At 37.7% G+C, this 17,669-nt stretch overlaps 1 protein-coding gene across 1 annotated transcript; it reads right to left on the bottom strand.

Annotated features, from left to right (window-relative positions):
* Window positions 1-450: 450 nt before the first annotated feature.
* Window positions 451-17,176, bottom strand: LOC127428966 (tubulin-specific chaperone A-like). Its single transcript, XM_051677660.1, has 4 exons — window positions 17,001-17,176; window positions 6,619-6,724; window positions 3,701-3,787; window positions 451-1,401 (listed from the first exon to the last, which is right to left on the bottom strand). The coding sequence occupies exons 1-4, from the start codon at window positions 17,051-17,053 to the stop codon at window positions 1,318-1,320; spliced, it is 330 nt and encodes a 109-aa protein (XP_051533620.1). The 5' UTR covers window positions 17,054-17,176; the 3' UTR covers window positions 451-1,317.
* Between the last annotated feature and the right edge of the window lie 493 nt (window positions 17,177-17,669).

Genomic DNA, 17,669 nt, shown 5'->3' with positions numbered 1-17,669 from the left:
ATTCAGATGTCCTGTTAGAGTTAACATCAAATTTGGGTTAAACAATCAAGTGCCATTTTGATCAGTATATCATTTCAGTATTTAAATCCTCACAAGCCTATTTTTCTTCAACGTTTTGCTTGAAAACGTGCTTATGCTATCTTTCTATAAAAATAAATAGCAGTTGGTTTGATACCCTATGTTATTACCTAATGCAATGACATTTTAAGTATGACTTAAGATAAGAAACACTTTTTTTAGGGGGTTATTAGGCTTATAAATGAGTTGGTCCTGGCAGTTGGGGCCAAGCAAATACTTTTAATATGTGATATTAAAAAGCATTTTAAAATGCATCAAGCTTTGATTACAACATCTAGGAAAACTTGATGGCAACTCTACCCAAGGATCAGAAATAGGACCTCCACCATTCAAGAGCTCATGGCCAATACAAAATGACACAAATGACAGAACTGAGATCCTTTAATTATGCTTTATTGCACACAGTTATTTTAATATAGCACACTCAGTGTATTTCCAGCACACTCAGTGCATTTCCAGTATTTCCAAGTGGAACAAGACCAAAGTGGCCAAACCTGCAGCAGAAGAGCCTCATGCTTGCATGAGAGAATCTGGCCAGTGGAGGTCAGTGTCCTTACAGCAGAGTAGGAAATACAGTCTCATCATACCTTATTTCCCTTTCATTCTATACCACTCTCCCTCTCTGTCTGCAGAAACAACAATCCTATCCATATATGACCAGGTTCACATTCTGCATTAATTACTGCAGCCCTATATAAGAGGGGAATATACAGTACCTTATATCTTGGGTGAAGGCAAGCATTTTAGATATTAATTCAACTTTGCACAGTTTTATTATTACTGAAACAATGTGCATGCCTGCAATAGATATAAGCAAAAATAGCTTACATAAAATCAAAGATCGGTCACAGTTTTTCTGTTTACAGCAGGAGAACCTCTAAAAAGGTAACGTAACATTTGTACTTTGATGGACTGCAACCATGCATATTTCATTGAGAACAAATTTTCTAAATAAACACGACAAATGTAAATTTGAAAAAATAGGCTATGATGAGTGAAAAGGAAGCATTTGAAATGGTAAAAAAAAGAAACTTTATTTCATGATTGTGTGAATTTGAACTCTTATAACAGAAGGCCAGGGAGAAAGTAGTGGATTATTAACTTATAAATCAATCTAAAAACAGTGAAATGCAAACAATAAACACTGTCGCCTTGCTTCTGAAACGCTAAACAATCAGAACAAATGGAATGGACACTTAGGATGTCAGTGTATGTAAGTGTCTGTGTGTGCGTTTGTGTCTATGATCCTTCCAGCTTGACTGAATCCAAAACAGTTCTGGCCTCCTTGTATTCTTCGGTTTCAGCCAATTCCTCTTCTGTTTCCTGGAGATAAAAATGGTTTAAAGTCACTAGCTAGACCCAATCTGAAGATTCAGAAATACAGAATATTTAGGTTGGTGATATGTAAAAAAAAAAATTAAAATAAATAAATAAATAAATATCACATTCATTTTTAAACCCCTAGTAATTTACAATGAAGAATTACCATCACAGATAATTGACTTTCTTCTGCTAACACAAAGATTTTCAGAAGAATATATATTATATATCTATAGCTCTGTAGGTCCTTTCGATGAAAGTGAATGGTGACCAGACCTTTCAAGGTCAATAAATCTCACACAAAGTGATTGTACTGCTTCTGAAGATTTGGATTTAACCACTGGAGTCACATGGATTACTTTTATGCTGCCTTTGTTATTTTTGGAGCTTGAAAGGTCTGGTCACCATTCACTTGCATTGTATGGACCTACAAACCTGATATTCTTCTAAAAATCTTCATTTTTGTTCTGCAGAAGAAATAAATTCATACACATCTGGGATGGCTTATGGGTGAGTAAATGATGAGTGAATTTTCATTTTTGGGTGATCTATCCCTTCAAAATAGAATTCTAGATGTATTTTTAGTTGTAAAAATCCACCAGATTCACTGCAGTGTAAATTGTCATTCAAGTTAGAAATGTCTTCAGCACATTTTTAAACAATAATTCAAAATCTTACTATTTTACCGAATTTTTGTGAAATTTCATGTTTCATGATGCATCACATCATTTAGGCCATTGCCGTGACAAGGTTACTTATGAACTGAAATGAGTGCAGCATTGGTCTGTGTGTGTGTGTGTGTGGTAAAGCCTCACTCAGCTGGTGCTTGTGTAAAAGATGGTAAGTTTCACCCAAAAAGAGGGTTTAAAAGCTTTTCTTATTATAAAACAAACTGGTGCTGTCACTTTGAAGAGAAACTGTTTAATGCAATGCCATCCCTTTCTCCGCCTCTCTTATTAAATCTCTCAGTTTTCTGTTAATCAATGTGACCTCTGTAATCCACCTTTACTTCCTCTGAATGTCAGGAAATGGGAAGACGGGGAGCAAGCGACTGAAACAGTCTCTCCCATGTCCATATCTCATGTACAGACAGTTCACACACACACACACACACGCACGCGGCTATCCTTATGAGGACTCTCTATAGACAATGATTTTATACTGTATGAACTATAGATTCTATCCCCTAACCCTACCTCTAAACCTAACTCTCACAAAAAACTTTCTGCATTTTTACATAAAAAATAAAACAGTTTAGTATGTTTTTTGTTTTAAGCTATTTGAATTATGGGGACACTAGAAATGTCCTCATAAACCACATTTATAGCATAATACCCTTGTAATGACCAGTTTGTAACCTAAAAAAATGTCCTTGTAAACCACCCAAACCCACCAACCCACCCATTTTTTAATGTGTTAGAATAAAAAAAGTTTTGAAATAATAACATAGCAGAGTTTGAGTACTAGTGCGTAAAAAAGTATTTATAAAGTCATAATCAGCCATAGTACCCGTGATTTATGTGAAAGTGAATAAAACAGTATTTTACGACATGTAAAAGTCAGTTTGCAAGAATGTAGCTATAGTAACTCATTCTATGAGACTAGGTTGCCACTCTGTGAAAATAAGCAGCCATTTGCCAACTTTTCTATGAAATCCCCAGAAATAACATGTTTTAAAATATATTAAATTAACTGTCCAACAACAAGGTTTATAAAATTAACCTGAAGCTACCAAAGGAGATTTAAGACTTGACTTGTACTCAGTTATTCAAACATTAGCCAACAACAGTGTTGGGTAGTAATGGATTACATATAATCTGGATTATGAAATCAGATTACAGTTACTTTATGGATTACATATCAATTATATCACCTAACAGTCTTGGCTTTCAAACAAATTCGGAATTCTGAGGGACTGACAAAAAGCAAATTGTTGTTTGATTTTATGTTTACTAATGTTTAATTAAAGTAGTTTAAATTGGTACTTACATTTACATTTAGCCTTTTAGCGATTTACAAGTGAGGAACATAGCAAGCAAGGTACTTATTACACTTTTATCAAAAAATTCAAATAGTAATGCAAAACTAGTCAGATTCGATTAAAAGTAATAATCTAAAAAATTACATTACAAATTAAAAATAGTTGTTTGTAATTTGTAATCAATATCGGATTACAATACTGTATGGATTTCACCTTCATAGTGAGGACCAAAATGTCTCCACACTGTAGGAAAACCTGAAATCCCTTACATAGTAAGAAAATGACTGTATTAGTGTGTGTGTGCATGTGTGATTTTCTCACCAACAGTTGCTGCAGGTCAGCGTGGGCCATGGCTAAACGACGATGACAGTCAGGAACCATCATTCTTGCCTCTTGCAACACTTCTATCTGTTTAAAATACAAGCAGAACAGCAATCGTACAAGCTCTGCTTTGCAAAACAACATCAGCTAGAAAAAACAATACCTCCTCTGTGAGTGTGAGAATTTCTATATGTGTGTTTAACTACATTAATCATTTAATAGAGATGTGGTTCAAGGAAATACTCTAAACTCGGCACCCTTGTTGAATAAATTTTACAGGATTATTAAATTGGTTGCTGCCCGAGAAAGAAACTGCATCCTCAACCACTAACTCAAACGTATATATGCAGTAACAAGCATAGCAAACCCATCTCACACACTCACAATCACTACAGAGCTGTATATTCATCGAATGCAGAGTGGAGGAGATACAGTGTAGAGATATACAGAGTGATGTGAGAAGGCGGGAGACAGAGAGAGAGAGAGAGGTAAAACATGGGCCACTACTCCTTGAGAACATCTAAATTGGCAGCATGTGTTGTTAATTACAAAACTCCTCCAAAGTTACATAACGTCATTAATTTTGCATCAGCACATTAAAACTCATTAGAACTCCTGCCCTGATACCACAGCGCTGCCATACTGAATCAGCTCTGTCTCCTTCATCCTTACCAAAGCAATTCCTCTTACAGGACTGGACAATCAACGTGTACCAGACCTTTTACCATCAGTCATACACTCTCAGGCATTAAAGGAATGCTCCGGGTTCAATACATGTGAATTTCATAATTTTGATTAGCACAAAACAATTATTGACTTGACAAAAATCGCTGTCACAGTAAGGCTCTTACAATGGAGGTAAATGGCACTTAACATTTTCAAAAACAAGTTTCAAAAGTATAGCGACAAGACTTAAATATTACACGTTAATATGATTTTAGTGTGATAAAATCAGGGATTTTCTGGTGTTATGGTAGTTATTAGATTACAGGGTTTACAATGAAGTTATCATAAAGCATATAACGTTACACAGATGAGATTAGCTAATATCATGTTACCACATAAAATTTTTACATTTTGTGGCTTTATTTTTGAAACAGTGTGTATTTAAACATTTATGGACTGGCCCCATACACTTCCAATGTAAACGGCTTACTGTAACCGTTATTTTTGCCTTTTTTTTTTTTTTTTTTATAAACGAGGGACAATCAACATAATCAACAATGTCACAAATGCTGTTTACTGAGTGTAATTTGTATTAAACCCAGAACATTCCTTTAAGTCTGATGTTTGGCTTGCTTTCTTTAAGGTCTTAGAATGTTTGAAACCCATATAAAAAGCAGGGATGTGCAAGGCTACATATTTTCAAACGATTAGTTGGTGAGTTATGCCTATCTGAATCAAGGGTTTTCAAACTTTTGACACCAAGGACCTTAAAAATGCAATGACACCTTTGCGAGGGACCACCTTCCTAAAATATAAAGGCAGAGGTATATTTTCATGTACAATGACCCATTTTACAGTGTAATAAAATACTAAGCATGCAAAATTAAATAATTGGCATTTATAGTCACTGTGGTAACGGCAAAATAAATAATTACAATATTAAATAGTTCTAGAAATACCAAAACCTGATACCATCTGACGTACGACTGTCATTACAAATTATGACATTATGAATGTTTATGTTCAGCGCACAAATTAAAATCACGTCATGTCCTAGTGAGATTATTTAACAGCAAAAGTTGAGATTTAATGAGATAAATATATAGTTTGCATGTGCTGAGCGCTTCAAATGTGTGTGCTTGTAAATGTGTGGAGCCGGTGTTGTGCAGATAAAGACACAAAGTGCTCAGACCTTTTAGAGCTCCTTGGCTCAGACACTGTAAACACCTTCATGAGCATTGCTCACGCTGTTTGTAGCAGATGACAGCGAGCAGAGCACTAATTCACTTTGTAGCGTGAGGCACATATAGACTACATGTTTATTTAATTACATAGCAGCCTTTTGCGGTTTAATAATCACTTTAAGTCATGTTGCAACCAACTTTTCCGGATTGAGAAGCTACCGTCATAGAAACACAAACACTTCAAAATAAAAGCTTAATTTAAATGAAGAAAAAAAAAAAAAAAAGTATGACAGAAATAGATCACTAATGTATAGTTATGTAATGTACACTGTAATACTACTACTAATAATAAGTAATTGTATTATATTTAAGCAATATCTTATATCTGTGATGCTCTGTTATGCAGCACTTTATTTGACCACTTCAATGTTGTGTTTTGTATTGTGCTGTGAGGTTCTGTATAAAAGCACTGCATTTGATAAAAATAATACAATATTATGTTTAAAATTAATTGTTATATTTTCATTTGATTAAAGTTTTAATGAATTCATTTATTTAAACACCATTTTGATGATAAAATTGAAAAACTGTTAACATGGAATTTCAGAAAAAATAAATAAAAAAACAGGCATTGATTCTGTATCGGCGAGCACCAAAAAGGAAGTATCGGTACTCGTATTCGTTCTCAAAAAAATGGTATTGGGACATCCCTAGTTAGATGTATAAGCCTGAAAATAAACCTTTCATTTGTATGGTGCTTTTCATAAACATTTTGTTCCAAAGCAGGAAATATTGCACTGAATTCCCAAGTGAGCAAGGCGACAATGTTGAGAAGAAACTACGATTGTTGAATATTTGCGATTACGCTCAAGATTTCTGACCCGTCTTTAGAAAGTAGAATGAATTGGTAATAAATGTCAAATTCGATGGGGGAACATTTAATGATTTCCTCAGTTCTAGGCCTGAATGCGGTGCTTGAGCCTTAAAATGAGTGAGTCCCGACAGGGTTCTCCCAGAGCCAGCAAGGCAGCTGTTGTTTCAGTTGAGAGGCTGGTATATTTTCCTCACCTGTTTCTTGATTACATACTCGTCTCCTGCCTCCGCCTTGAGACGCTCAATCTTTTCTTCCTGCTGCTTTGCCTCCTTTATGTACAACACCTCCTCTTTGGCCAAACTGGGAGAGAGAGCAAGAATGAGAATGGATAGCAAGGGGTTAGTTTTACTCCAAAAATTCAATACTCATTTGTTCATTCGATGCTGTCAGGAATTCACTGTCATGCAGTCAAACAACAGGCTGATTTGCTGATCTTTCAAAAGACAAATAAACGTCTTTCACTGGTCCAAACTCATGGACCATCTTCAGATATCCAGTAGTTTCACAGTTTAAATCAGTCCATTTTACCATTGGTGACTTTCCACCTATAAAAGCAATCACTGCATATTTTTATTAAAGATTCTCTAAAGCTTTACTGAACACCTCAAAGATTATTTTGTAAAACATAATACTTAATGATGAGATGTACACAAATTTAGCCTACTAAAATGTCCTCAGAAATCGCTGAAAACATTTATGTACAAAATGTTATTTTCTATTGACAAGGCTGTTACTAGAATTTGGAATTGATACAAGGCAGAACTAGCACATATGTTAATAGGGCTAGTCGGTACAACAATATCAGTGGCGGCTGATGACTTTCAAAAGTGGGGAAGTACTTTTGTTTTACCATTGTTTTTGGTGTCTGTAAATGTTGCTCCCAAAGCTGCTCAAGCTACTACTTAAACAATGAAATGTCTTGATGAAAATAATTAACTACGGTCAAAACTGTCTTTGCAACAAAATAGGCAAAATATCTGATTATGAAAGCCGAGATACATTTATGTTATGTCAGACTGCAAATAACTGCGTATGTATCTCCGAGCTGCTGTTAATCATGTACATAACAGTTTTTTGGGCCGCTTGTTGTGAAGTCCTGCCCATTTAAGAGCTCGACCAACAATCAAATAAAGAAGCCGGGCTTCTAAGCGGGACAAAAATACACTGAATGAATGCCCAGTGTCCAATAGAAAATCAGACATAGATGAAGCTCCCAGAGATGTCCCCCATCCTGGTAGGACCGAATATGACATGCATAGAGCCTCTCAGCCTATGAACATCAACCTTTACTCCAATAGTCCAGGTATCTGCCATTGCCTCCCACTGAAACACAGCTTCAATAGCGCCCTATGGGCCATGCGTCCACTGACTTCAATGGACATATTCATGTAGAAAAAAGCACATTACGATGCTTGAAAGAACAGTGCAATTTTACACTTTTATTCCCTAAAATATTGAAATCCACAAGAGTAATATGTCATTTATATAGATTATTTGTAAATAAACTATACTTATCTCGTCATTAGCACATTTTTTTATGACTTTTTATGGGAAGGGGTGCTTCCTTTGTTGTCTCAAAGCAATCAAAGAAACTTTTGAAGAGTATTTCTGTAACTGCTGATCTCCTGGAATTTTCACACACAACGGTCTCTATAGTTCACTCAGAATGGTGCCAAAAACAAAATACATCCAGTGAGCGGCAGTTCTGCGGACTGAAAAACCTTGTTGATGAGAGAGATCAATGAAGAATGGCCAGAATGGTTCGAGCTGCCAGAAAGGCTACAATGACTCAGATAACCACTCTGTACGATTGTAGTGAGCAGAATAGCATCTCAGAATGCAAAACATGTCGAACTTTGAGGCAGATGTGCTACAAAAGCAGAAGACCACGTCGGGCACTTTATTAGGACCATAGTGTTCCCAATAAAGTGCTCAGTGACTGTATATACAAATTTTTCATGGAATTTCAAACAAAATAAATATACTCAGCGTTACCATGATATAAAATCATGGTAACTCTATACCGTAATCATGAGATAAAATTACTCATACCTGCCAAGCTGGTGCTTCTATCTGAAGACAAATCGCAAGAGATAGTTAGGTCTATCTTAACTTTAAAACAACATAAGACCAGAGAATTTCTATATGATTCAGGCCATATCAAAAACCTTAAAACTGGACCCCTTCCTAGAGGTCTACAACCCAACCCGGGCCCAATGAGACCCGAGAACCCAATGGGTTTTGGGCCAGATATGGGTCAGTTTTTCAAGGACTTCGAGTTAAGGTTTGTAATTAATGAAAAAATAAACAGGCCTACCGAACTTGTTTCACGCATGCACTCTCACTCACACTCGAACGGACGAGGGGCTGTTCACACCAAGCGTGTTTTTGCGCGTCTGTTCTGTTTTCCCATTGTTTTCCCATGTAAACACATGCTGGATGAAGATTTTTGACTGATGCGCCCTGTCTCGCTGTTCCTTCAGCATCTCGCGCAGGACCGGCACTGTTTAAACACTGTGCCAAGTTAAAAATAATGCATAAAAATGCATGTCGGGACACCTGCGCTTGGTTTCATTCTTTGCACTGCGTCTAGATCGTTTTTAGCACAAGTTTCACAAAGATTCAACGTGTTTCATCAAGTACTATTAAGTTTAGGCTGTAAAGAGGGGACTGTTGCATTGTTTCATATTATTCCAGATTGTTCGGGCCGGGTAGGGTCGGGCCATATGGTCACGGGTTCGGCCCGTGCAGACCTCTACCCCTTCCCCACAAACACCTATCCAATTGTAGACATCTTTCCCAGTATTCTCCCACTCCTTTTTCTCTCTTATTCCCCTGGTCTTTTTAACTCCTCCTTAATGATGTTTCTACTGCCAATCTCAGAAAAGCTGCATGCTTGTTAGCCACAGTGCTACACTGCATCAGCTACTTCCTGATCGCTACACTAATCTGTCTTAACTCCATCTGTCTCTCTCTCTTACACACTCAAAAACATTGTACTGCCCCTACTAGGATTAATTGATCATCAATTTAGTCCCTAATTTGGACCAAGTCAGGTGGCAAATGGGCCACTTTCGCTTGATTGTTAGTGAAAATGCAGCGCGAGTACATTGATAAATTTGGATTATTTATCAATTATGGCCAAATGAATTAAATGCACTGAATACATTTGCGGCCTGATTGCTGTAATGGAGTTTGAAAATATCACTATTGATAATGATTCCAGCTAATAGCCATTTTCCGTCTGCATGCCGCACGCATGTCGGGACGACACAGCATCATGGAATTCATTTTTCATAAAATCAGCTGTGTATCAGTGTGTGTGTGTGTGTGTGTGTGTGTGTGCACGTTAAGACAGCAAACGAGAAAGAGGAAAAGACACGACACTCCTTCATTAATCAAACATTCTGCCAGCCCAGGCTGCATGCCTTAAAATTCGTCTCCCCCTGCGACACTCCGTCATATTTTACGTCAATTACGGCAGTTTTAACAGGCTTCAATCATGATGCCAGGGTGCAAATCTGAACATATGCACAAGGTAAGGCTTTCTTTTGACACACAAACGCAAAAAAAAAAATTAGACCACAGGATGAGGAGAGGGGGTTGAACCAGACTGGGGAGGCACAAGCATGTGCCGTGGAAAGGTGGGGGTGACAGGGTGATGGTTGAGGGCTAGAAAGATCGGGTGTAGCATAATTCTAATAAAAGTGAGGGACAGGCTAATGAAAAAGTGTCATGCTGATGTTAATTTCTTGTTTCTGCAGGGTGATGTGGGAGCTGCTTATAGCAGGGGCGGAGCTGGGCAGCAGTAAATGGGCCTGCCAGGGCTGCTTCCTTCAGCTTAATGGAAAAAGCATCTCTCTGGAAAATCGAGAAAAGAATTAGACTCGACACACATTCTCACCCTCTAATACTGTATTTTTGAGGCGCCAGGCCAGCACCGAGACCTAGTGACAAAAGCAAATTACGTCTGTCATTTTATTAAGTGAATCCGCTGAGCTAGGCCAGAAAACATGGTCTGGAATACATCACCAAAAAGAAGAAAATAAAAGAGAAAAAAGCAACTGATGGAAAGAAAGGAATGGTATGAAAGCAGAGTAACGCAATCCATTTGTTACAGAGATAAAACAATTTTAGTAAAGTGCCAAGCAAAAATTATTTTGGGTTGAAATTTCGGTGTTGAATGATTGAATCAGTTGTGCTTTCAGATGATTAATATAGGTGGAAATCAAAGGATTTTGGAGGCAAGAGAACAGCCGTTTGGCAAGAGTTTTTCCATGGGTTAAGGCCAAGATGGATATGCAAATTCAGTATGAAGAAACAAACATAGATAATAATCTCTTCACTAGACAGTATGGTTTACAAGCACACTTAAAATTCCGGCAGAGTGTGAAGTGGCTGGGATGAGAGTCAAGACCTTAAAATCAGAGGCCATGGTTCTCTGCTGGAAAAGGGTGGATGGTCCTCTCCAGGTAGGGAACGAGCAGCTGCCCCAAGTGGAGGAGTTCAAGTATCTTGGGGTCTTGTTCACAAGTGTGGGAAAGATGGAGCATGAGATCAACAGGCAGATCGGTGCAGCGGCTGCAGTAATGCGGTCACTGTACTGGACCGTGGTGTTGACGAAGGATCTGAGCCGGAAGGCAAAGCTCTCTATATACTAGGCGGTCTATGTTCCAACCCTCACCTATAAGCTTTGGATAGTGACCGAAAAATAAGATCAAGGATACAAGCGGCCGAAATGAGCTTCCTTCGCATGGTGGCAGGGCTCACCCCATGGGATAGGATGCAAAGCTCTGACATCTGGAAGGAGCTCGGAGTAGAGCCACTGCTCCTCCATGTTGAAAGGTGTCAGTTGAGGTGGTTCGGGCATCTGATTAGGATGCTTCCTGGACACCTTCCTGGGAAGGTGTTCCGGGCATGTCCAAATGGAAGGAGGCCCCGGGGAAGACCCAGAACACGCTGGAGGGATTATCTCTCTCGGCTGGCCAGGGAAGGCCTTGGGATCCCCCCTGGAGGTTGTGGCCAGGGAAAAGGACGTATGGGCTGCTTTGCTTAGTCTGCTGGCACTGCGACTCGGTCCCGGATAAGCGGTTGAAGATGGATGGATGAATGGACTTAAAATCCAGGATGTATGTGGCAACATACATGGGGCTTCCCTCAAATCTTACTGCTTCTGTAGAGACTTGAGCAAAGCAAAGCAGGCCAAATCAAATATATTAAACAACTTGCTGTCTGTAAAAAACATGCAAGTGAACATAACCATTTCAGAAATAGTGATGCACGTGTCCTCAAATCAACTCGACTACATCCTGTTGAATACTTCAGACTGGGCCGAGAACACTACAACATTTGGCAACAGAGATCTTGACCACTTCATGGTGCATTTAAGTGGCTCCCTTAAGGCTTTTGAAAACTTGGAGTCCAGGGATGTAGCAGTTTGAGAGAGGCTTAAATTAAAGGTGGTAATTAGCTGACATTACAAGCACCCACATCCATGTACTATGGCAAAAGAAGCTAAAGTTATCCGAATGAAATGCTGACCCATATACTCCAGATGACTCTTCATGACACTGCATCACCAAATCACACTGCAATGGACAGTTTTTAAAACAAAGAATTTACGTAGGGCCCTATGATTTCCACGTTGCGGAAAACACGGATGGAATCACGGAATCCATTGATAAAAGTGGAATTAACTATAAAACCATGGAATTTTACATATTTGGGATGAAATTCATGTATAAATGCACAACTAATCCAATTAAAATCGTGATGATTAAACCACAAAAGGTTGAGATTTAATTAAACAAATATACAGTCTGCATAAGCTGTGAGAAGTGAATGTGAGAAGCCACTGCACAAGAACAAAATTACGTGCTCTCTGTGTGTTTATTAATGACAAAGAGCAGATCACTTTATTCAATGTGAAGAACAGCACATACAGACAAATATATATATATATATATAATTAAATCATAGCCTTTTGCAGTTTAATAAGCACATAAGTCAATACAGCGAACTGCTTTCTGGATGTGAGAAGTGAAGCCATCAAAAACATCCAGTTTTCTGCCAAAATAAAAGCTCCATTTAATCAGACACGTGAAATTGAAAAAAAAAAAATTATCTTCTGTATAGTAAAATGTAATATTCAATGTAGTTGTAGTAATAATGATGATAATAATAATTTTTCAATAATAATTACATTATATTTAAGCAATATCTTAAGAGTTTCATCACTGCTTTCATTATTATTGTGATGCTCTACTGTGCAGCACTGTATACGACAATAATAATAGTAATAAAATAAAATAAAAACAAAAAACCCCTCAAATTTTGGATTTTAGATTGTACTGTGGAGATCAGTATATAGACACTCTTCATTTACTAATAAAAAAATAATGCAATGGTTTGTTAAAAAATTGTTCTGTTTTCATTTTATTACAATTCTATTAATTAATTTGATTAGACAGTTTTTTTAATGATAAAATGTAATTAAACTTTAATATCCAGAATTCAGAGAAAATTAAACTGAAAACACGGAATTTTGGAAAAAAATCAAACGGATTTCATAGGGCCCAATGATGCAGTTTAACATTTGGAGAGGCACATTTTCACTGTGACAGCAAGACTTGACTATTGGCAAGTCTAGTCCAATTTGCATCTTATTCCGACCAAAAACCACCAACATAGAAAGGAGAGGCTCATCTGATTGCCATGTAAAGAGACATACCACAGTGCAATTTAAGACTGGCATTAAATGAGTAATACACATATAATTTTTCCTAAACATTCTAGAGACAGCAATCAATAAAATGTTCATTAGGGATGGGCATTTCAGGGTCATTTTGTAGTTGAGTATTCTAACCCACAAAAAACGAGTAATCAATTACTCAAGTTAAAATGTTGGTTAAAAATATCATGTATGACACGAATGTGAAATTTATATTTTGTTTTATTTACAAATGTTACCAAGAACGGTTTCAAAATAAGTTAACTTTAACTACGCTTTTCTTTTGGGGAAAAAAAATATATATGAACAATATGCATTAATAATAATAATAATAAAGATTTAAAAATAACAGAAAAAACATTTGCACTCACCTGGAGTATACATAGAAACCAATACTGATGACTTTAGGGCAATGCACATATATAAATTCTGAGTCTACATAAAAGCTATCACATTTCTATAATTTTACGTTATTATTCAGAAAAACAAGTAGTGAAAGTTGGCTTTTTTGGGGAGGATTTTCTCCCCTTTTCTCCCCAATTTTGAATACCCAATTCCCAATGCGCTCTAAGTCCTCGTGGTGGCATAGTGACTCACCTCAATCCGGGTGGCGGAGGATGAATCTCAGTTGCCTCCGCATCGGAGACCGTCAATCCGCACATCTTATCACGTGGCTTGTTGAGTGCGTTACCGCGGAGACATAGCGCATGTGGAGGCTTCACGATATTCTCCGCGGCATCCACGCACAACTCACCACGCGCCCCACCAAAGCGAGAACCACATTATAGCAACCACAAGGAGGTTACCCCATGTGACTTATAATTAATTATAATTAATTTAATAATAATTATTAAATTATAAATTAGTGTTCAGACATTTAACACACGTACTGGTCTAATAAGCTTCAGAGTTTCTCGTACTGCTTCACATTTGCTTTCCACCATAAAAACAGATCCTAGTCAGTTGGTATGCATGTAGACGGTAGGGGTCGACCGATATGTTTTTTCAGGGCTGATACGATTATTAGTAATCAAGTAGACCGATAACCGATATTTGGGGCCGATATACATTTGCAGTAAAAAATTTAATTTTAGTGTCAAAATTAACACTAACACAAACTCCAACACAAAACGGCCTTTGCCTAAGAACATGTGTTTAATGAAATACAGCAAAACAGAACATTTCAATATTATCCTTTGAAAAATACAGGAAAACATCATATAAACATAATTTTTTTGGTCTACTGTCATTAAAATAACCATGTCTGCAGCTCTACAATGCGGCGCCTCATGTCGCGGGCCAGTGGAGAGAGGCAATGCGTGGAGTGCAAAAGGTCATTAATGAAGTGTGTTTGTGCTAGAGAAAAATATTCAAGGATATAACGCTGAAAGATCAGTGCTATCTACGCCCTGGAGCGCTTGTGGTGTACACAGCTCTGTTGTTTTGTCGTTCTGCTAACCTAAAGTGTAGAAACGTGAGATGGGGCAACCGACTTCATGTTGTCTCACGGTCCGGATGGAACAAATCTGGGGTCTGGAGCCAGACTACAAGCAGTATCCCTTTCAGAGAGAGGCGGAGGCATCAGAGCCAACGGAGTGCTTTTTAAAATTTATCGGCAACCAGATCAGACAAAATAAGGATTCCAATAATTACCACGAGTAGATACTCATATAAAAGAGCAAATATAAGGATTAACATAAATACATAAAAAGGCACCATAAAATTAATGCGAGTGTACTGTCATTTATTTATCATTTAAATCAGTTTACATCTGTAACATAGGCACATTTCTAGTTCAAGTTACATCTGACATACCTTAAATAGCAGCAATGAAGTGTTGGTCAGATTAAACAGCTCAGATCATCAGCTCCAATCTTTTCCAAAAGAGTAGGCCATCTTACAGTTAATTTGCTAGCAGTTTCAGGTTAAAAGATTAAAAATGTAATTATATATATATATATATATATATATATATATATATATATATATATCAATTATTGGTATTGGACAAGATTTATATAGGGTAAATCGGACAGACTAATATACACATACTGGGCCTTGTTCATGAAACACAAGCAGAACAAAAGTGTGCAACTCGTTCATGAATCCATTCAATGGAAATTTTACAAACAATTTCCACACAGATTTGTTCTGCTAGTATTTCATGACCCAGAGCAGATGACAATATTAACTCTCATGGCGCTAGAACGAGTTAAAACATACAAACAGGCCTAGAATGCGTAAACCACGGAGAACATCACCCAGCCCACACCTAACAGGGCTGACAAATGAAGAAATGCAATTCAGCAATACAGCGTTCAAAGGTGGACAAAATCAATGATCTGACCTGGAGCTGAGAAGTCCCATTCTGAGTGAACCACAGAGGCCTGTGTGCTCACACGAGGAGAGAAACACTGAGACAAATCTATAGAACCTAAAGACCCAGCTGAAAGAAAACAAAGCAACTTGATCGATACGTAGGCTGGACTGTCCACATAGAGTGCAATAACAGAAGGGGAATCTAGGGGAAACTTGTCTTAAAGACATGAACAGTATGTCCATCATCACTAAGCCTGACAGTGGGGATGTTCCATCATAAAATCATCAGTTGACGCCAACTGCACAAATGGAATACGCAAATCCAGCATAAATGAATTCAGACACCAAGACCCGATTGGTCCCTCATGCGAACATCGGCTGAGTCTGACAGGCTGAACATTTGGTTCTTATCGTAGTGTGGCTCATTACGATATTGTCTCCTGTGCTGGCATGGCGTGCAAGTTGTTTCCTAACCCCCTCTCTCTCTCTCTCAATCCCTCTGAGAATCATTCCCTCACTTCCATTACCAGCCCTATCAAACAGGCCCATCTCAATCAGACCCTCATCTGGTCAATCAATGCAAACAGCAGTCAGGTGGGGATTGGAGGAGTAAACAGAGAAAAAGGGAGGGTAAGGAGAGAATGAGCCAAGATCAGAGACACTCACAGAACACAAATGGCCAACTTTTATGAGTCTAACATCCATTAAGCTATTCTGCAGTGAGGTCCTAGTCTTCCTGGTTATATTCGCCTGAAAAAAAACATTGCATGTTTTGTACCATACAATGAAAGTGAATGGTGACTAAGACTAATATTCTGCCCAACATCACCTAATGCATTCTGTGGATGAAAGAAAATAATACAGTGAGGCTAAGTAATTAATAAATGACAGAATTTTAATTTTGGGGTGAACTGCCCCTTTAAACCTACTGTAATCTAACTACTACTCTGGAGCACAAACACTCGTTTATATACTGCAATTCAATTTCTCTGACAGGTCATATTCAGAAAGTTACTCAGGAATATATTATGTGATCCCAACTACAAAAACAACAATCTGTTCAAATACTCCGTACAAAGCACTGCTTCAGCATACCATTCATGTATTCAAATAGATACACGAAGAAATGCATTTATTAAATACTACATTTGAATCGAGCATTACGGCCCAGACAGCGGTGACGTCGTCTAAACAATTAAAATGACGTCATTCTGTTTGGTCATTTCCTTGACTAATCATTTGTTGGAAATCTAAATAAGTTATTATCGCAACAGATAAAACACATGTAAACATATTTCACGAATAATAGTGATGGTGTGCATAACTAGCATTTACTCCATTGAAAGTAACCTGAGAAATGAGCATGACATTGAAAAATGCTACGCAGCTCTTAAAGCAGCGGTCTGAATTTGCAGCCTCTGCGGGGCGAGGGCGCCCGTCTGCGGCGTGTGCTCACAGTGTGGCGCGGTAAATCTGCGGCCTGGCCATGCTAGTCGCACACTAAAGAACTCTCTTTAAACTTCTTACCGTTTAACAACACCGGTCTTGATTTTTATCTGTCGTATTCTTGGATCCGCCATTGTCAGTGTTGTTTGAAATAGTGCAAACTGAAGGATAAACAGATAAATATTTTTATAATAGCAGAATCGAGCAGCCGAGATTAGCTTGTTGCGCACACACACCCCAACACAGCAGAAACTCAGCGCATGCGCACACTGAACAGCAATCAGCAGGGCAAACTTAGAAGTCCAGACACAGTACATTGTCTCAATTATCAACAGCTTTTAACGTAATGATGTACAGACGTATATTCAGACACACATATTAGATTGTTTTATTTTTATGTTTCTACCACCAGTATGTCACAGTTTATCTTAAAAGCTAAAAATAAATAAATAAAAAAGACAAATTTGACCCTAAAAGCCTCAGATTTCAAACAGGAAAGGCCAACAGCATGTTCGGTTTTACATACCTGAATAGGTGCTTCTTTGCTTCATATGTGGACTACTTTACGGTATATATAACTCTCTCTCTTTCTCTTAAATTATGTATTACGCGTTGGCCATTATACAGTATAAAAGCTATTTGCCCAGCAATGGTAATAAAATAATACAATTAAGCAATGCGATAGGCTACACAAATAGGTAATTAACAAAAAAAAAAAAAAAAAAAAAAAAAAGTAGGCCTACCATGGTA

Source organism: Myxocyprinus asiaticus, chromosome 38, assembly GCF_019703515.2.
Source record: "Myxocyprinus asiaticus isolate MX2 ecotype Aquarium Trade chromosome 38, UBuf_Myxa_2, whole genome shotgun sequence".
Lineage (NCBI taxonomy): Eukaryota > Metazoa > Chordata > Actinopteri > Cypriniformes > Catostomidae > Myxocyprinus > Myxocyprinus asiaticus.
Note: the sequence above shows the minus strand (reverse complement) of the source record. Positions and strands in the feature narration are given on the sequence as shown.